Source organism: Lissotriton vulgaris, chromosome 8, assembly GCF_964263255.1.
Source record: "Lissotriton vulgaris chromosome 8, aLisVul1.2, whole genome shotgun sequence".
In the NCBI taxonomy this organism is placed as follows: Eukaryota; Metazoa; Chordata; class Amphibia; order Caudata; family Salamandridae; genus Lissotriton; species Lissotriton vulgaris.
Genome location: NC_141696.1, coordinates 873,051,994 through 873,073,499, shown reverse-complemented (window position 1 = coordinate 873,073,499; position 21,506 = coordinate 873,051,994). Strand labels below are relative to the sequence as shown.

The window sequence follows — 21,506 nt, the reverse complement described above, 5'->3', positions numbered from 1 at the left end:
AAGGGCTTCGGGACTGTCTAATTTATCCGAGTTCATTTTATAGCCTTCCTGCCCCCATTCATGAAATGATTGACCCTACAGGGTCGGTGTAAACTCAAATTGTAGTGAATGGGAGTGTAGGTGTGGGATTGTGTACGACACAAGAACTCGTGACTCTACGTATGTATCCCATGTCTTGAGAGTGGAAGGTACCAAGGTGCTGATGAATGCATTGGGAGGGGGTTGTGGCACCTGTCCAGCAACACCACATTCAAAGCTCTCCATGGCCAACCAAGTCACCACAGTTGTCAGAACCTGCATAGGGCTTATGAGACCGCTTCGGAACCTTCCCCTCCCCCCACCCCCCCTCCTTTCAACTGCCTCGCTGCAAATGATCGTATCAGCCACAATTGTCTCCAGATTCGATTGTGGCAATGCAGTATATATAGGCCTCCTTCAGAAGTTGACTAATAAACTACAGGTGGTGCCGTATGATGCAGCCAGATTGATCTTTAGGTTGCTCGACGGTCCCACGCCTCTCCTCTGCTGCGCAAATTGCACTGGCTTCCAATCAAACAGAGCTAAATGTAAGGGCCTTTATATTGCCCATAAAGCAATCTACGGCAGACCCCGGCCAATATTAAAGAACATCTGAAGAACTATGTTCAGAGTCCCACACCGTTTTCTTCCGAGGCCTGCCGCCTCACCACTCCAGGATGCAATACTGCATCCAACGGGGTTCGAGTATGCTCCAACTTGCTCCCACAACTTTGGAACAAACTGCCCGATTTACCTGTGCAAGGAACCGGCACTCCCCCATTCAGGAAATCGCTTAAGATGCTTCTGTTCAAGGAGGCCTTAGACACAGCTTAACTGGCCCACTATGCGGCCATGCACCTCTTGCCGACCTCTGGCAACTCTGTCAAGCGCTTAGAGATCTGCCAGTGATTAGCGCTATTTAAAAAATCAAATAACACTAACATCCTAAAGAAGTCTCTGTGCTATAGCATGGTCCACTGTTGTGATTCTTCTGTGACACAATTGTGCACCACCTCACCGCGATCTGCCGTTGAGCTGCTGCATAATAATGGGGAACACTGGAGACAACCAGGCCTCCTGACTCATGTGGTTGGGTCAGTAATTTCTGGGAGACCCTAGGAGCCTTTCCCTTCCATATAAAGGCTCGAGTTGTTGCTGAATATGTTTTCGGTAGGAAGTACTTAGCCACATTGGGAGGGCTTGAAGCACGTAGAGAAGACGTGGGAGAACGTTCATTCTAACTGCCTTAATCCTGCCCAGCCAGGAGAACATCTAATTTCCCCAAGAGTAAAGCTCTTTTGTTTTAGCCGCTATTGGGGGAGGGGGAAGGAGAGGGAAATTGTTGGCATTAAAGAGTTCTCTGGTGGTCCAGACAATTGGAACTCTCACATATTTAATCAAAGATTTGGCCCACCTGAATTCTGGCCACCTCCCCATTTACCAATATCAGGTTGAGTATCTCAGATTTGTCATATTTGACCTTGAGGCCCAAGGCCAGCTCCTAGTACTAAAGTAAGTCTCCAACTGACGGGTTTGAGGTGCTCAGGGATTCCAACATTAGAAGCACATCAGCATAAAGGGAGATTTTGAATTCTCAAAGCCCAAGCATGAGCCCAGTTGCAGCTACGGACTGCCAGATCAAGGAAGCTAGAGGTTCTATAAAGAGAAAACTGAAGCGGGGGGGGGTACCCCTGCCTTGTGCCTCTGGAAGCGAAGGGGATCGAGATCTGTGCAAGGCGACTCTGGCCATGGGGTTTGCGTAATTCAAGACAATCGTTCTCCTCCACTTGTAACCCAGACTCATCTTCTGGAGTGAGACAGAGGAAAGCCCAGGCCACCCAGCGAAAGGCCTTATGTCTAGGAATAGGTGAACCCTAGGTATGTTCTTGCGTGAGGTCTTCGCCATCAGGGAAATCCCTGTTCAAATGTTGTCATGAGCTTGGCAACCCTAGATAAATCTACTGTGGTCTGAATGTGCCGGAGTCGGAAGCAACTTATTGGGGCAAGTGGCCAGGTACTTTGTGAGAGTTTTGCATCCGTATTCAGAAAAGCGGTAGGACATGCAGTGCCTGACATCCTTGTTAGTTTTTGCATGACCACTACTGCCACTTTCCCCCATTGTCAGACCCACAAAACCGGAGTCAACACTATGGTTGAACAAGGCTGTAAGTTTCTGAACCAGTTTGGAAGAGTGTTTTGTAAAATTGGGCTGTGTGGCCGTACAGAACCCAGGATTTATTACGTTTGAGGGATTTTAATAGCTAGGTTAACCTCTCCTGGCAGAATTATGCCCTCTGGGGAATTTCTCTGCATATCTGGGAGTCTTTTTTTTTTTTTTTTTTTTTTTTTTTTTTTTTATTGAGTTCATAAAAATAGACTATATTTTACAAGACACATTTGGGAATTGAATTGATACAGTACAGGACACATAAATACAAAGACGTGATCAGATTTCATCAATTCAAAAACTTACTTATAATGTGCAATGTGAATAAATACAATCCGGCAGATTAATTATTAAAAAGATGTTAGTTAGATTTCGACAGAGAACAAGCTAGGGTTCGAATATACTCCAAAACTTTTCATATTTCTCCAGGGCCCCTGATCTCAATGCATATTTTCTTTCCCTGCCCTGGATTCGTAGTAATTTTGCCTTCCATGCCTGAAAGGTTGGCACAAGATCTGTTTTCCAGGACTGCAAAATGAGGGATTTAGCTATTAAAGAGGCAATAAAAAGGGGCTAATCATGTGGAGTATAACTCGAGGAACATCCTAGGACCGGTATTAAATCATCGAATATTATAGTGGCTTCAAGCTCAAAGAGGTATTTTTCAATTTCCTTCCAGAATGACTGACTGAATTTTAGGACACTCCCAGACAATATGTTTCCAGGTACCTTTTTCTTCACAACAAAAACATTTGTCGGCGACTTGGGGAAAGATACTGTGAAGGAAGGAGGGGGTTCTGTAAATTAACCATTTATTATAAAATTGCATAAGTTTAAAATTAGTGCAGCGGAAGATGGTTTTATTAAATTTATTTATATTATCCCTTAACTGCTGGCTGATTTCAATGTCTTACCTCTTTTTCCACCTCTCAATGATCTTACTGGAAGATTCCTGGCCTTTGTTTTCTTTTAATATTTTAATCCAGATACTCATCATCTTTTGTATTTGCTTATTCAGAGCAGTAGAGATATTCTCTTTATGGAATAAATTACCTATAACCAGCTCTCTGAGTTTTGGAATAAGCAAAACGAATGACCAGTTCAAAATTGTGTGTGAGTGGTGTATCTGTCTAGAAATTTCATCCCAAGACTTCCACCTGTTACCCATAAGGAAGTCTTCGATTTTCTCAAAGCCATTCTCCTTCCCGAGATTTATTATATTGTCCATACAGCCCTCCTCTCCTAAACTAAGGTTGATTAAACCCGTTGTGTTGCCTATTTTGGGAATAGAATAAAAATTAAAAGTGAGTTTTCGGTTTAAAGATCCACTGTAGGGACTTATAACGAACTTTCTTTGGATCTTTCGTAATTCTAACAGGGTCAGTGATTCTGTCAGCATCTTCATAAAAAAATTGTCTACCTCGTGGGTTTCTGAGAAAAAAAAACTAAAGCTATGGTGTGCAAAAGACGCAAAATAATATTCTCTAATGTTTGGAAGGGACAACCCTCCTTGTGCAAATGGGAGATATAGAGTGCTAAGTGCAAGCCTGGGAGATTTTTTTTGCCCAGAGAAAAGAAGAGATCAAAGCATCTACTTTTTAAAAAAAGGAGGCCTGGATTGCGCCGGGAACGGCGCTAAAAAAAATTGAAGAGGTAAAATTGACATATGTACTAATGCTGCCCGTCCCATTAAAGACGGGGGTAATAAATTCCAACGGTCTAAGACACAACTTTTTTTTAACAGGGGTAAAAAATTCAGCGACTATAAATATTCCCAGATATCTCTTTGGGCATGTTGTATATCTGCCTAAATTCCGGTACTAAAGTGTCTACAGTGCCGTTGGCTAAAATAATTTCCTTTTTGTTAACATTAATCTTGTAGCCTCCTAATTTTTGGCAGTCTGAGAAGATTTTTAAAATTTTCAATTGGCCTGAGGGTCTGGAATCTAAAAAAAGAGCAATATCATCCGCATATCATTTTATATTGGTCATTCCAACTACTGGGGCAGTGACGGTCCTTATATCCCTAATTGCGATCACCAACGGTTCAATAAATAACGCGAATACAATTGGCGACAGGGGGCATCCTTGTCATGTGCCCCTAGTGACCTGACATGACCCAATATTGGTATTATTAATGATAATCTGTGCCCTAGAATTCCCATATAGTTGTTATAAAAGAGAAATAAAAACAATCGGGAAATTAAAACTGTGCAAGATAGCAAAAAGGCAATCCCATAACACTAGATTGAAGGCTTTCTCCGCGTCTAAAAGCCAGATTTAAGCCTTCACCTTATTAATCTTTAAATCTAGTTCCTCCAATAAAAATGTTGTATTTGAGTTAAGATGCCTACCTGCAATAAAACCACACCGATCATGAGCTACCAGAGACCCCACTATTTTGTTTAATCGGTTTGCTAAAAAGTTTGTAAAACTTTTGTAGTCTGTATTTAAAAGACTTAGGGGTCTGTACAAATTTAAACTTTCCCTGTCCTTTCCAGCATTGTAAAAAAAGGAAAGAACATCTGTGAGTCTCGAGTTAAAGCTTATTTAGGAAGGTCTTCCAAGGCCTGGAGGAGAGCTTAGTTCCAAGACACAGGACACACTTCCTGATGTACTCTTTTTCTCTTGCCCCTCAAGGCTCAAGAGAACTGGGTGCCTACTTTATCTCCCAAAATGCATGAATGTTTTCTAAAACGAAGCAGAGTGAGCTCCACCTTGTTAGTAAAGTACATATGTAGCTTGCCACTAGTCTTAATGGTGCGGCAAGAAGGGTGCTGCAGCCATTCTTTTTCCAGATTCAGACTGAACCTCAGCCTGAGAAATCTAGAACGCTCAATTGCTGACTCTGTGAAACAAACCCCGATGACTGCCTTGAAGGCATTCCATACCCCAACGACCGAAACCTCTAGGACTTCATTAAGTTTTAAGCATTCATCGTTTTTTTTCCCTTTTTTCATTGTTTATTACCCGATTCCTCGGCAAGGAGAGGTGTAGCTGCCTCCTTGTTGGTTGTCTCAGTGTTCGAAGATCGAATTGAATCCGGACAGATCTGTTCAGTCCCACGAGGGGAATGGTTAATAGAATGTAATCAATATAGGAACATGTCCGAAGGACATGGGAGTAGAATGTAAAGCCGTGATTTGTCACATGTCACTTGGTATGGCAAAAGCCCATCTCCTCCAGAGTCTTCTTCAACCACATAGACTTCTGCATGCCCCCCCCCCCTTCTCAGTGTCTGTTCCTGTGCGAGTCCCATACCATATTGAAGTCCACAGCAAGAATAATCTCCCCTTGGCCACGCCAGTCAGTTCCTCCAAGAAACCTAATCTGAAAGGGTCCCTCACTGCGTTAAGTGCATATACCATGACTGAGGTGACAGGTCATCCCTCCAGCACCTATACAATGAGATATCTACAGTACCTGTCAGATTTAGTGTGCAAGATTACTGGAGGGAGATTGTGTCTCAGGAGATATGCTACCCCCACAGGGGGTGGAAACTATCCACCCCCCACTCAAAAGGGTCAGTGTGCAAGGGTGACATCTGCCCTGGATGTCACTGTACCAGGGCAAGGAGGCCCTCCTGGTTAGTTCAGCCATTCTCAGACTAGACCTGATCTGTTAGGATACAGCTACTCTGCATGTGGGGAACCTCTGGGTCCCCTCACTCCAGCCCCCTTCAGACCATGCCAATGACTTAGTTAAGTAACTTTCATGTTAATATTTTAATTAGAATACGGAAAGGGCTAGTGGGATGCCATTTTTGCGTAGTGTAGAGGCTAAATCCCCTGCTAGGCCTTTTAAACGCTCGCAGGAAGGTCATGTCAAATTTGATAAGCACACCTCTTGGTCTCTGGTTTTGGGACTGTCTCCTGGAACTGTATCCTATCTTTTTATTGCAGGGTGATTTTCACCCGGCAGGGGTGAGAACATTACCACCACAAAGGGTTTCAAGTTGGTGTCTAAAATCTCTTCACTTAATCTCCCACTTGGAGGACTCTCGCTCCTCCGTCATCCAGCTTGTGAATGGCAGATTTGAGTTCTTACAATGTAGTGCATCTTGTAGGCAGGCGAGGAGGCTACCACAGAAGTGCTTCTACTTGGAGGGTATGAGGAGTTACTCCCCACTGTTTAGGAAGCACCACCAGGCTCCAGGTGGTCCTACAGAGTAAGCACCATACTCCAAGACACTTCCTGCCCAATGTTTGTTGCAGTCATCCAACTCTTTCAAGATCGCTTGAAATGGACTATCTCATTTGGACTTGAAACTTTAAGGCTACAGCAGCTCTTGTTCCCCCACCTACACAGGGGTGGGCCTTCCTACAAAGCTGTGGTGCCTATGGCTAGAGTTCTAATACGTGCCATCGTTTGGTGTCTTGCCACTAGATCTGACCTCAAGAGTCCCACAGGGTTTGAGTAAAAGTTAAAGGTGCTTTCCAGAACAGGCACCACCCCAATGTTCCTGCAAACAGAACCTGTCCGCTCAGCGTTCTGCTGACTTCTAATGATCAACCGCACGAAGGCACACTGGGTCTCCCAGCATTGGCATCAAGGTCACTATTCCACTAGGCTAAGTGGTCTATACTTACTGACCCCACTTGTCCGCAGTGTTCTCGTGAATGTACACTATGGCTAGAGCTGGTAGGGAATTAAATCCGAAAGCACAGGGCGTATGTTGCAAGAGAGGAGCAGCAGGTGCAAGGAAGCTTCTGAATAAATACCTGAAATGCAACTTGGTGAGGTGGGTGGGGATTTGGGCATTGCTTAATTTGAACCTGTGGTTTCGGATGCTCGGCACCGGCACTTAATTGTTGACACTGGTGCCTGTGAGTGACACTAGGTGGTGCTGTCTGGCGAATTTAAAGAGGACCACAACAGTTAATTATGAATTCAATAGACGTTAAAAATGACTGTTACCTGCTGCCCAAGCCATTCTTCCAGTTGTGGGGGGCCTGAAAGAGACTGAATTGGCTCATTTGGAAGAGTGTGATGGTTACTAGTTGTGGTGTTACTGTCATTGGCGGGGTGGCAAAGGCATTGTGTGGTGCAAGCTGCAGTAAACCTCCTGACCAGGGCCCGGTCACTTATGTTTTCATACAAATTAAGCACTGGACTTGTGGCCGAAGATAATACTCTGGCAGGCGGAAAGGTGGCACTAGAAGTGGGTGAGCCAACAAATTAACAGGGAGAGCCGAGCCTAGGGCCTGGTGCAAATCTTCGAGCCCCTGCATGAGCCAAGCCCTAAAAATGTGTTTTGTAAATCGTTAAAATATACTAAAGTCTTTAAATTTGGAAAAAAATAATTCTTTAATATATGCAATCTTCGACATTATTAAGACCCATTATAGCACTGCACTGAGAAGTACTTATTAAAACTGTTAGTCTTCAATCACATTATCTATCGAAAGTGCTTTCATACACGATAATGAAGGAAAGTGTTTTTGTGAAATAAAATATTTACCTGAAATCACACAATCTAAGTGGGGAAAGCTGCGACTTATCCAGGTTTTCTAGTTGCACTCTGTATAAATCAGCCAGTAAGTGGGTATTATTTGAATTTCCTTATGTTAAAGGCTTCGTTTCCCTCGTAGTGCATTGTTCGGCGGTTTTAAAATACAGTGCAAACTCGACCCGAAGGCATTGGTGCACTTCATATGAGTAATAGTTACATTACACAGTCACATGCATTGCTTATAGGTCACAGGGTGTTGAGCCGAAGCCCAGACTAGAACGTGGGTCCCGAGTGTTATGCTGTGCAGTCTAGTAGTTGGGGTGGGCGGAGCGAGAGGGGTCAAGGGAAGAGAAGGAACGACAGGAAAGGGGGCAGTGAGAGTAAGGACAGAGACCAGAGAGCACATGTGAAATAAAGCACCGTGTTATTTGTGATATTTGTCTGTCTTTATTGCAAGCAAGACATGACACCGAGGTCCGAGCTCCGGCAGTAATGCCACATCTTGGGTAGAAGGAAGGCAGAAGCCACATGAAAGCTGGGTTCCAACAGGACCTCGTGCTGAGCCGGGGCCCGAGCTAGGCTTCAGGTTCGAGCCTGGATCGAGCTTTTAGTGCCTCGTCCACCTCTAGGTTGGACTTCACCCCAGGTAGGTAAGAGATGCATTTATTTATTAAGCTTAGGCCTATGCCTGTTAAAATTAATCCAACCTCGAAGATACGAGAAAAAATACACATGTGATTTTTTACAGTGACATTTCCTAATGGTTTTGTTTAGCCTAGATCCTGGTTTGTGTGGTTTGGGCTGTCTTTTGTGTTCAGACTTCATCAGTTTCTCATCACACTTGATCATACATCACAAGATCAACAACTCATCTGCACTTTTTGTAGGTTGCGTATTTTATGTTTGGAACATTTCTTTTCTTGTAAGTAATTAGTTTGGAATTAGATGTAACTTGTGTGTCCTGTATTCTATCCATGTCTTCGTTTTCCTCTTCACGTTACAATTAATGTGTTTTTTGTAAAATAAACATATGGCATTAATATTGTTTCCTAAGAAAGTATTGCTATTTCTTCATGCAGAGAATGCTTGGAGACGAGTCGTTTGCCTTACCGTATTGGAATTTTGCCACTGGCAAAAATGAATGTGACATATGTACAGATGAACTTTTTGGCGCATCAAGACTAGATGACACAAGCCGAATTAATGAGAATTCTAGATTTTCACGCTGGGGCATAGTGTGTAACAGGTAACTTTAGGAATCTGCATTTTCAGCAACCTTTACTATTTATTTCATGTGATTTGTTTCATCCAAGCAGGAACCCGATAACTTGATGTACCCTTATATTGAGTCATGTCTGTTTTATGGTCCATTTTGATAATGTACTACCGAAATGCATCCATGACCACGAATAAATAAATATGAAACCTTTTCAAGTCTACAGTGATGAAACTAGGACAAATTTATCATTATAATGTATTACCTAAAATAGTTTGATTTCTTAATCTAAAATGTAGCTTCATTTTCAGGAGATCCTAACCTCTTGCTTTGACTTTTCGCTCTTGATTTTCTCCATCAATTACTTGCATGTGCAGAAGATGAGTTCTTTTGTATTTTATGCACTTCGTGTCTATCTAACACTTTGAAGTTCTAGTTTTTCCCCGGAACTACCCTGTGGTGCAAACATTGGGACTGGGATCTCCTAGCAAACTAAATGAGACCAATTGAGGAGCTGTACTCCGACACCTGGGTGCGGGTTGAACCGGGGCATGCCGCGTGCTTTTCAAGAAAGATACCCACAAACTCGGCTGAAACCGGGTTGCATTCTGTTACCATGCTTTTTAATCTGTCTTGGGCCTTCTACAGGTCAGCGCTGTACAAAGTCAACTGCCATCCTTCCAAACTGGGAGGTCAACGTATGATGGAGAAGTGTGGCTCAATGCTTAGAGCGGCAGACCTTGATGCAGAACGCTGGCCAGGGACCAGGGTTCGATTCCCGCCTGGCGGGTCTTGGGCATAAATTCCTCTGACCGGATATTCTCGCCTCAGTGCCGATTCTAAGCATGGGTCCCACGCTGCAACTCTGGGCAATAGCTTGCTTAGTCTCCACAAAGGCCCCCTGATACACAAGGGATGCCTGGTTTCACCATGGGATGCCCAGGAGTGGACGCCCCACAAGGAAAAGCCTTGTGGTAGGAGTACAAGCGCCGGGATGCCTCCGGGTCACTGTTCGTGCTATACAAATACGCCACACACACACACCTGCCTTTCCTGGATGACCTGGATCTGCTAGACAAAAGCAAAATGGCTTTCAGCATCCCCTCCCCACCCTACACACTCTGGGACAGCCTTGAAAGAACCCCTACAAAAGCCATGACTGTCACCTTCGTAACCAAAACAGCAGGTTGTGCTAGCTGGCATTTCAACAGGGAATGGCTTCAGCATAGCGCAGAGTATCTGGGCATCTTTCTGGTTCATCGAGCCACGTTTACATCTCATTTGTTCTCCCAGAAAAACGAAGGCACCAGCCTCGTGCTCGCCCTTACGACTCTTGCCCAGAAACTCTGGAGAACGAGCCTAGACCCCTTACTTAGGATGATGGAAGCAAAGCTCATTCGTACACTGTCTTAAGGGAGTGAAATGGGTATGAAGGCCGCTCTGCTGGATACATTCATCACTCGAGCCTATAAAGCTGCTCTTTGTCTGCCAAAGAGCATCACCTAAACAAATAAGGCTCTAGTTTAACATAATAAAGCAGCCCTGGGCCAGAAGCAGCACAATAAAAAAAAAAAAATAAAAAAAAAAAAAATTGTAATGGACTTTGACTTGCCCCGTCAGATGCTATGAATGGCTTAGTCTGGCAAGACCAAACGAGCTCAGGATCCTCGTACAATCACAATCTCCAAGACCAATTAAACACATTTTCACTCGGGAGTGTGGGGGAATATCTCCCACGGCTGGCTTTCAAAAAGCTCACTGCAGCAACAACAAAAAATGCAATAGGGCTCGCATTAGGAAAGTTTGAGCTATTGGTCTTATAAATTACATTTTTATTATTTGTGTTATTTTTTTAAAATAGCTAAATTAATAGCTTTGTCATTTACAATGCCAATAGTTATAACTTTCGCTAATGTGACACCTATAGCATTTGTAATGCAACATGTTTTATATTTACGGGACTTAGATGTATTGATATTACAAATAACAATGGCTTTTGATTTTTTTAAAATAATTAATATTTAAATAATTTATTTAATTTGTAATGGCAATAGCTTAAACTTTTGTAAATAACTTTTGTGAAGATTATGTTAAGTGTTTTTTATTGTGACGAAAATCCATGTGTGTGGTTGTGAGTCACCAAAATAGGAGAGGACTTCCTGGAAGAAAGAGAGAGGGTGAGGGGGCAGCTGCTAGCAGAAAGTGGAAGTGAACATTGTTGTTTAAACAAACACGATAAAACGAAAGTAGTGCTCCACAGGAAAAACCTGTCAAGCGTGTGCATGAAGTGGTGAATGAGCTTCAAATAGACAGGGGGAGCAGATAGTGTGTGTGAGAAAGAGAAAGAAGTGAAGAGCAGGTCACAGACGCATAAAGAAGGAGCGCACCATCTATTTCACGTAAAAATCAAACCAATATTCTGATTTACCAGCCAAGTGAGGTTTTACAACGCTGCATGCTTTCAGGTGTATTATTTGAGTTTTAATAAAGATTACACCCTCTACAATCTTTGTCAAATTAAAGTTTACAGTTAACAGATTCCATATCCTCCAGTAGATTGCGCCCGTCCCATGCTTTGAACTGAGAACATAAACGAATTGCCGTTTACATGGTGTGGGACACCGGCTCCCCGATGTTGTTAGCTTTTGACACACACGTTGTTGTTTTCTGCAGGAAGTGCCATCCACCATAAACAAACTATAATGAGGAGAAACAGCGCGGAGCAGCCGGCACAGCAGTGCCCTCAAGTTTCTAAACCTCAGATGACATCACGACCAATAGAACATTCCAGAAGCCTTTTGTTGCTGTTCCTTTTTTTTTTAATCTAAACTCGAGGGCCCCTTTAACCAATATTTCACAGATGTACACAGCGCAGGATTTTAATGTCATTAAAAGGCAGCATGGAAAACATGGGATCCATGGAGTGAAGTGTGGGTTCTTAAGATGAGGTGAGAATATGGGGGTGTGGAGAGACCCAAACCCCATAAAGGACGAAGGCATGGGAAGTTAAAAAAGCACTTGGAGTCCCCATGAATAAGTGCCTGGGAAAGGTTAGAAGAACCAACACCCAGCTCCTGTAATGGTCTAGGGGATTCTCAAGGCCATGTGATGGAGATCCGGTGGCGCTCAGCTCCAGAACAAACCCTGTACTATTGGCAAGTTCTAATCTCTAAGAGCGTCAACATCTGATCCCCAGCCGAGATGGGCAAGTAGACCAGGGGTGAGGTGAAAAAAATACATCCCTTAGTTATAGCTTAATAAACGTCCGGCTCTTACACTGATGCTAGGGATTCGGAACTCTCGAATACAAGAGTGCCAATCGCCCACGTAACGGGGGCTGGAGCTTTCGATTTCATTAGGAACATCTGCCCCGGTTGCGGGAGCTGCAACTATCCAAAATGGCAAACCAGACAACCCAAAAATAAGCCAGAGAAAGGGCCAAGTTCATCGATGTTGGGATTAGATGGAGCGAGGCACTGTGGGAAGAAAAGGAATCTAGGAAGCATTAGTATCTTCCCCGCGTCTGGGGCCGTTGCGACAAAGGGATGACCGGCTTACCTGACTGCAAGACGAGCGCATCAGGCAGTAGTTACTCCTCGTGTCGATACGGCAAGTCCCACGCAGGAAGTGTAAGGAAAACGGAAGTTTAAGAACGGTCCCGTGGGCATTGCCGGGATATGTAGAGCGCTGGCCGAACCAGAAGTTTAGGGTGCCTCACTCGGTCAGTGTGTATTGGTCGTAGTTAGCGACGAGTACCTAGATAACCAGGGAAGAAAGCTGCCGAATTACGCAATCAATCCAGTCACCATTAAAGTATCTGCCAGTAATGTTATAGCAGATATACGACAAAAATTAGCGTTTAGTCAACGACTGTGCAAAAGATGCTGTATTAAAAATAAAAAGCTAGAGAAGAGTAAAACGGTTGAAACGAAAGTGCGGCACGAGAAAACAACGTGGGGTGGCAGAACGGGGTCAAAATAAAGTGAACCAAAAGAGGAAAGACAATCTACACGGAGCAAGAGAATGTGAAAAAGTGACCGTGAGGACCAAAGCGAGTGAAAAGAAAATGAAAAAGGAAACCAGCAACGACTGACTAGGGTGAAATAAAACAAGTTTTAAAAAAAGTACACTGGGGGGAGGAGAAACGCGAGACACGGCATCAAATCATAAAAGGAGACACGGCCTGGCGGCCGTGAAAGTGAAAGTACGGCCGGCCAGCCGTGAATAATTAGGGGGTGAGAAATGCGCTGAGAGGGCTGCCTTTGATGCGGTAATGCGAGGCAGGCAGGCGGCTGGTGGCATCGTGCACGCGCTTTTTAGGGCTTGCGCTTGCGCAATGACCTAAAAAGCACATGCACTGCATGGAATCGCCAGTGGAATCGCCAGTGGTTAAACTCTGGATAAGCTACAATAGAGCTTCGCCAGCTATGCGAAAGCGCATCAGCAGGCGAGCCCTAAAAACTATTAAGGCTAGAATATATGGGCGCACTGAGCAAGCGCTTGCATGCCTGGGCAGTAATCCATTCCTATACCCCCTGGAAACCACAAAAATACATCACCTGCACCCATCCGCAATGGCTAATAGCCAGCCTAGGGGCACTTAGACTGGGGGAGAGGAACTTGAGGGCTCACCTCCCTGCATGGCGAGACACTCCAACTCCAGGAGCAATGTGTCGTCTCTGTGCCTTTAACAAGGAAACAATCACTCACATATCATGCATCGGCCCTTCTTTGATACAGCTAAGAAAATCTCTACTTCAGAGACTTTGTTCGCTTGAAATTCCGAATCTGCTGTCGGGCTGTAATCACCAGCTTGAACCCAGCGAATACCCCTATAAATGTAAAAAACCGTAACATTCGTGCAGATTGCTGTAGCTAAACTGGGCTCCACAAGCACCACCTTTGTTGCAGAACTCAGTCCTTAAAACTGTTCTCCTCATCACACAGCTGCTGTGGAACATTTGAAGCATCCGTGGAGTAATCCATTGTTCCAGTGCACTTTGCTATGTGGAACACCATTGCACAGCCGCTACTGAACATCCAACATCCTTGAGACAACTTGTGCTGCCTATGCATCTGCTCTGTCCATATCTGCTGCCATTAAAATGAACATTTGAGGAACGCTGAGAGGCAACATCCGAAGCAACCTCGGGTTAACAGTTTGCTGCCTCACACACAGCACTTTCCATATCTGTCGTGCTGTGTAAAAATTAATGCTTGTTCTAACAAATAATGCACAGGCTAAGGGTCGTTTCTGCGCTTTCTCTTGCACTCCTTAACACTTTGCTCTTTCATCTACGCTGCTGCTAAGTATCCGACTAATTAGGATAGCTTCTCCTGCTCTGCTCCTCACTTTTGTCTGTGAAAATCATCTGCCTTTCCGTCTTCCCTCTTTAAAGTATTACTTAACTCCCTTGGGAGCCCTAAGGTTTATTTTAATGGTGGTTCACATTCTTCTTTTAAACTGTTGTCCTGAACATACGCCATGAGACGCACTCTTGTAAAGGTTTTAATTAACTGTACAATAAATTCTTACTTGCACAATTTTGTGCAACTATAATAAGTAAGGTTTTTTCTGCGAGATTTAGTGGCAATTTTGCAAAATTGCACTTTTAGTACAATACTTGGTTTGCTGGTATCGTGCATGCATTCTTTCAAGCGATGGCATACTTAACACAGGGTGAAGTGAGATGCTGGCAGGAGGTTGGTTAGACCACAGAATGTACCTCAGTGAGACATGTTCGGCACAAACTGGCTCCTTGTGCAAAAATTACGCGAAAGCTCATGATTCGAAATTGTGTACTTTTGTAAACGCTGCACAGGCCTAGTTCTTACCTGTTTCTTTTCACGTTCATTGATGCTTGGCTACCTTTGCAATGAAAACCTTTTCAATTGTTTCAGAATCTTATTTTGGCGAATTGCTGTAGTCCAGCATAATACCATCTTTAGCACCTCTCGCCCACCCCCATCCCCCCCGCTAGTCCTCTCTTGGGACAGTTGATTGAGGATTCATTTTTGTTCATTTGACAAGACTGAAAGGTTCTTAGTACCTCGTGCTCACATGATACTCCATTTACATTTAATCCTTTTTTTTTCTTCAATAATTTAGCCTGGATGACTACAATCGTTTGGTCACTCTGTGTAATGGGACAAATGAAGGCCAGCTCCGGAGAAACCCAATTGGAGGCGCTAATGGAACACTACCAACAATGGAAGATGTACAGAAGTGCTTATCAATTAAAGAATTCGATAATCCTCCTTTTTTCCGGAATTCAACTTTCAGCTTTAGGTATGTGTGCTACCTTTTTTAAAGCCATATTTTCATTTATTTATTTTCAGTAGTGGCTGGTGTGCGGGTGTGGTGGATTGACGGACGATGAAGAAAGCACAGAAAAAGTGAAAAAACCATTGCCGCTCTTCTGCTCTGAGCCCTCACTGCTGCCTAGGCTCCCTGACTTCCTTGCGGCTAATCCTGACACTGCACTCATGCTGCTGGCATGTCTGTTTGGCCGTCCTAAGACGTCCGGCCAGCCTGACATGCTCACTGATAGTAGTGCCTAACACTCCCTCTCGTGACTGCCCCTGCAATGGCCCCGCCCCTAAGACTCGACCCAGCCCCTAGAACTTGAAAAATAGAAAAATGCTAGACCTGTTTTAATATTTTATGTTAAGTTTTGAGGCTGGCAGGGAGGGGGGGGGGTAGAGCTGCTACTGTTTAGTTTAGAAGGAGGATCAGCGAGGGTAAAAGGTACTTTGGTACCAAATAAAAATGTGCAGTTAACGTTTGTGTTTTTTTATTTTTTGTTGTTGTTTTTTTTACTGTACTTTTAGTTTTGAGTTACATTGCTGCCCGGGTAAGTAACTTGTGACCAGCATTCCAAAAGTAGATCAATTTAAATTACTGTTGATATTAACGCTTCTCTTATTATGGAAATACTAAAATAGTGGGGGACTCGTAGGTCCTAGATGGGGTCAAGACCAGGTAAGAGTTGCTTCCCCTGGCCTACAGCTACTGAGCCTTAAAGTTACCCCAAAGGTCCATAGTAAAGAGTTCCCAGCCTCCCCACTAACACTTATATGTAGGTCTGTCCTTTTGGAATGGAATAATGATCCTTGAAACAAGTAGAGCCCTATAGCTCCCACTGAATATTATCGGTTAAAGTAATAGATGGCTACATTTACTATTCTCCCACATTCTCCAGATATTCACCCTGTGCCACACAGTGACGGCTGGTGACCTTTGACAGTGGTGCTGCGTAAAGTTTGGGCATGACTTATGTAGAGAGCGAAGCGCACCAGCTTAATGGACAAATGTGGGGTGCAGCTTGGGTCCTCCTCTCAATAAAAAATTGGGAGGAGAAACGCATGCAGGTAGAGGACTGAAACTGAATATAATGCACAGATCCCATAGGGGCCCTTCCTATGCAGGCCCGGAGCAGCCCTCCTTTGTGCGGACAGTATCACACATGGCATCAGTGCTTTAAGGAGTGGTGCTCGGTGTAAGGCTCACATTCCGATGTGCCCAAACTCTAATCGTCGCACACAACCCTGTATGAATGTTAGAGAGAGAGACACATATGCTCGTATCTACCCAGTGTTACCTCTTCTCGCCAGGATACACAGGGCAGTTAATTTCCAAATCTACAAAGCCATTCGCTTGGCTGTAGCACAAACATTCACATAGGTACAGCACATGGTTGGAGCCAGCCTGAGACTCCATACTTACTTCAAGTTTTTATAGAACTAAGGCCTGCTTAACCAGAGATAAAAGGTCGGCATTGTGCCATCTCACGCAGGTTCCAAATTTTAGCAGGATTGCCCCTCCCACTATATCGGATTCCAGTTCTGCCTTTTTCCATTTCCCTGTGACCTTTTTATTCGGGCTTCTGAGTCGTGTCTGCTAAAGAGCTCCCTGAAGGTGCTTCTCCAGCAACACATGTAGCGCCATGATCAATTTAAGTAACAAATCTTTCGGATTGAAAAATTAAAAAATGACACTATAAAATACTAAAATATATCAATGTTTTTAAGAAAATTAAAACAAGCCAAAAAAATGTTCAGAAAACTGTTCTAAAGAGACATATTGTAGTTTTCCTAGATCATGTTGTGGTCATTGTCTTTACTCATCTGAAATGGGTTTGTGATGCTTACATTACATTTTCCTTCTGCAGAAACATTAATTCCTCACCTAAAACTCACTGCTTAGGTTATGTTGGTGATCATCTTGAACATTGTCCCAGATTTCTTTTTTTGGGGGGGGGGGGAGGGGGGAGGGGGGGGGGGGAGTGACAATGAAGGAACTGCTTTTCTTCTATAGTCTCCCAATCACCCAAGTACTGGGGAATTCTGGTTTCCCACCTTTGTGTATGTGTTGTGCAGAAAAATGCGACCGTTTAGCACACAATTTTAAATGCTGAAAGGGCCACTTGTGCGATAAAACCGCCCTGTCATTTAGGCTCTAAATTGTCAAGCGCCACTGTACACAACAGTCATGTTAATGTCTCCACTCTTGTACTATCTGTAGTTTCAACTAATCATTTATAAAAACTATGCCTGCATAATTCCTCCTCCTTGAAGCGAGGTGTAGCTATATGTATCACAAAAGGAGAAAAAAAACCCGAGACCAACTGTAAAAACTCCCAATATTACACCGTATCGGTGAAGGAAGGCTCGATATATAGTTTACCTGAAAAGTAGCCATATAGAACCATTTTATATGGTTACCCACTATGTATCCAATATTGATATAAACGTGTGCACATTATCCACACACAATGTGAGCATTGCAAACTTTCCCTCCAGTATCCTCTGTAGCCAGGATGAAGACTTTTAGGAAACGTAGCCGATTTGTGCCTCTTATTTCCCATTATTGCTCTCTGAGCTGCATGCATTGTTTTTACAAGAGCTTTCCATATATTGTAACTCCTGAAATAGTTTGTCTTCTTTTCAGAAATGCCCTTGAAGGATTCGATAAACCAGATGGAACATTAGACTCTCCAGCGACGAGCCTTCACAACCTGGTTCACTCCTTTCTAAACGGAACAAATGCTTTGTCTCATTCTGCAGCCAATGATCCCATCTTTGTGGTATGTTGTAAAGTTGCAATTGAGGCTTTTTATGTTATGTGGCACATTTTGGCATTCCTGCTCAAAGGACTTTGGGCCGGATGTACAAAATTGCATGTTTGCAATTTCCTAAAAGCGAATTTTAGCGAATCGCTATTAGGTAATAGCAAACTGCGATGTACAACAGTGTGTTTGATACTGTTAGCTTTTTGCAGTGGGTCGCAAATGGACCTGCCTCATCAATATTCCTGAGGAAGGTCGCAATTTGCGACCCATTGCGAATGGCTACAGTTACGGGGATTGGTGGCCTGCTGGGGTCAGCAGACCAAAGGGGATGATGGACGGAGTGTTGAACATTGCAAGCACTCACCCCCAGTCAACTGATCTGGGTTTAATCCATCATCGTTCTTTAGCCACCCCAGTTCAGACATGGCCATATGCAAATCAGTCTGACCCTGTGCCTCATGGGAACAGCCCAGACCGAATTGCCAAGCCATGTCGTCCCTGGACCAGAAACCAGCATCCTGGGACCGGTTTCTGGCTAATCGGCCATCATCAGCCAGGCTAGCTTGAATCCAGTGGCAAAGTGAGCAATGGACCCACGTCTGGGCATACTCTGCCAACTTAGGGTGAACCAAGATAAACCAAAGGGCATGATGGACAGAGTGTTGAACCGCCATGCCTGTGATTGCTTTTTTAATAAAGCAACATTTGTTTTTGTAATGCATCCAGTTTTCCTTCAAGGAAAACAGGCTGCATTAAAAAAATTAAAAAAAACTACAAACTTCCTTTTCTATTGAGTAAGCAGTGGACTGTGGGACCACTGCCTGCTCTTAAAAAATGTTGGTGCCCATATTCACAAGAAAGAAGGTGTCCCGTGTGGACCACTTCCCGTTTGCGAATGGGTTACCACCAACTTGAAGTTGTTGGTAACTGCCAATGTTTTGCGACCGCATTCCCGGTTGCAAACCATTCATGCATGCCAGTGCTATTCGGTATTAGGAAAGAGGATGCCCTAAACGCTGCTCTTCCTAATACCGAATCGCAAAAGCAAAATGTGGTTCGCTACAAAGTTACTGAATCTACTTTTGCCTTCTGTACATGGCTAAATTCAGTTTACCTTTCGCAAACGGTAAAAATGGGTCGTACATCTGGCCCTTTCTACCTTACCACCTGTTAGCTATATTTTGATTTGTGATTTTTTTAAAATTTTAAAAAAATTTTTTTTAACACTGGTTGAGACCGATTTGGAGCTGAATTTCACAGTGTAGAATTCGCACATAATTATGTTTGTACCTTTCTTCCTCAAACATCAGACCTCTTGAACCTGAACTGGGCACTCAACGCACCACCTGTAGGATGAGGCAATCTGATTAGCTCTTCAGCCAGGGGCATCTTTAGCAAAGCGTTATTATTCTACAACGATTTTAATCTTAAAATGGTGTTCATAATGGTCATCACTGTGTGGCTTAGTTAAATGAATATTTCAAAAGGAATAAATGCCATGCCGATCTATGCTGAAGTGTATGCTGGCTACCCTTCACTGCCTACCAACAGATGTCTACACCAATATTTAACAGTTTCTCAGCCTTGCCACTCCATCCTAGGAAGACACTTCCTATTGTCCCTAAACGATTAAGGGTACAAAAAGATAGGGAAATACCCTACTATTGAGAATGGGGACCGGGTTGGTGTAGTGAGCAAGAGCAAAAAAGTCCCAGATAACAAGCACGTATGTGCATATGTCTTGGGCAAACCCAAATTACACTAGGTTATTAGATTGACAATTATATTGCTAGAGGGTCAGTACGTCAGCAACCACACACTAATAAACATCAAGAATCATAATATATAAAAAACAAGATTACAATTTATTACAAATCATAAAGTGAAAAATATTTTATCGCATAAAAGCATTGGTATTCACAGAAAACCAAGTCGACGCTGCGTTTCGGGGATTCAAAGGATGTACACCTTCTTCAGGACAGTTTTCTTTTGTTCTCCCAAGGCTATAGTTACTACCACTTGAAATTTAGGGTAGATGTGGGCATCAAAAGGTGGAGGTAGCGTTTTCATAAAATCTCCCCGGGAATATGACAATGAGAGGTACTCCAGAAACAAGGACCTTCGTTGGAGCCAACGTCTTATTTAAAATCAAATGTGAAAAGCTTTCCTTAAAGCCTTCCAAGGAGCCTGTTTTTAGGACTGCTTGCAGTCGCAACTGGATATCGACTGGGCTTAGGACATCGCCTTAGGTTTAGTTCTTCAATATTGAAAGAATCTCTAAAATGTAAAGCGGCCTCCCTGCGTCCAACGTGGTCCTTTTCCTGTTGTGGATTAAGCCCTTACATGTACACAGTCTTGCATAACCATAAGTGATTGGATCTTGCGGACTAGACTGCATAGCTCTTATGTCGGTAGGAGAGAGCCCTATTCTTTCTAATTTAGGACCTGAATGTTAAACTCCTAGGGAAGCCAGTCCCCATTTGAAAAAGGCTGAATCAACCTTACTTTACAGCCCTTTATTGACCCCTATGCTTGAAATGAATTTGTCAACAGACATGTCTGCCATGTTAAATTACAGCTATGTTGAACAATCTGTGTGTCTTTGTACAGCCTGCTTCATTGCAGATTAGGAAAGTTAGGTGCCATATTTTGACTAGCAGCCTAGTCCTATGATGCTACCCACGTACTCTTGACCTTATGATCAAGGAGTGTATCTGTCTGAGCTCCAGATGAGTGATAATGCACCCTTATGCACCCAAAGGCGATTCGAGATTAGGATGCAAAGTTGTATGTCTGCGAACACAAGAAGTTGCAGTCTTCATGCAGGCCCTACCCTAAGTCATGGGCCTGATCACAGGCTAGTCCCATGACTGCTGCACTCTTCAAATCTTTGTCACCTCCCTGTCTGCCAATCTTACTACAAATTGGTGGCGCGAGAGCGGTAAGATTTCTCGTTCATTCGGTCACTGGCTGCAGAGCAGATTCTTTAGTTTGTCACAATGTACCCTGAAGCATATCCAGTCCCTCAAAGAAACCAGGCTACAAATCTTCAGTGTGCCTTCTGCACGTTCTGGTGTGCCTTATGAAATCTCTGTCTTGTCTGGTCCTTCCCTGGCACCTTCTGTCCCATTAGGACTCCGTACCAGACCGGTACCAAGTCTAGTACAGACTTTGACTCTGGCCCAAGAGCCATGCTGGTATCAACACCACCAGTGTTTGATCAGGTGCTGATGCCCTTCCTGGACCACAAATCGATATCTGCTCGAAACCAACTGATGTCAAGCTATGAAATTAACGGAGAGCAACCAGTGGTGATGCACCCTAACTTAACCTAGTGCTGCTAACGTTTTGCAACTATATTCAGTAGCGCCTTCTTTTGGGGTGCGCGGGAGGGGGGTGGGGGGGCAGTTCGCGGACTTTGATGATGTTCCAGAGCAGGGTACACCTCCAGAATAGTGATAATGACGACTATGGAGAGAGGTGGTGCTTGCACCACACTAGTTATACTGATGTGCATTATTCATTTTTTGAAAAAACTCCTCCTCATTTGCAGTGGTGGTTTACAGGGTATTTGAAGTACTG

The 21,506-nt window shown here is 43.7% G+C and overlaps 1 protein-coding gene across 1 annotated transcript in view; it reads left to right on the top strand.

Moving 5' to 3' along the window:
• Positions 1 to 21,506, top strand: part of DCT (dopachrome tautomerase) — a 72,964-nt gene that overhangs the window by 41,131 nt on the left and 10,327 nt on the right. The window contains exons 4-6 of the mRNA XM_086934796.1: positions 8,717 to 8,883; positions 14,963 to 15,142; positions 17,804 to 17,939. Of these exons, the coding sequence (XP_086790922.1) occupies positions 8,717 to 8,883; positions 14,963 to 15,142; positions 17,804 to 17,939 (483 nt within the window). The remainder of the gene's footprint in view (positions 1 to 8,716; positions 8,884 to 14,962; positions 15,143 to 17,803; positions 17,940 to 21,506) is intronic.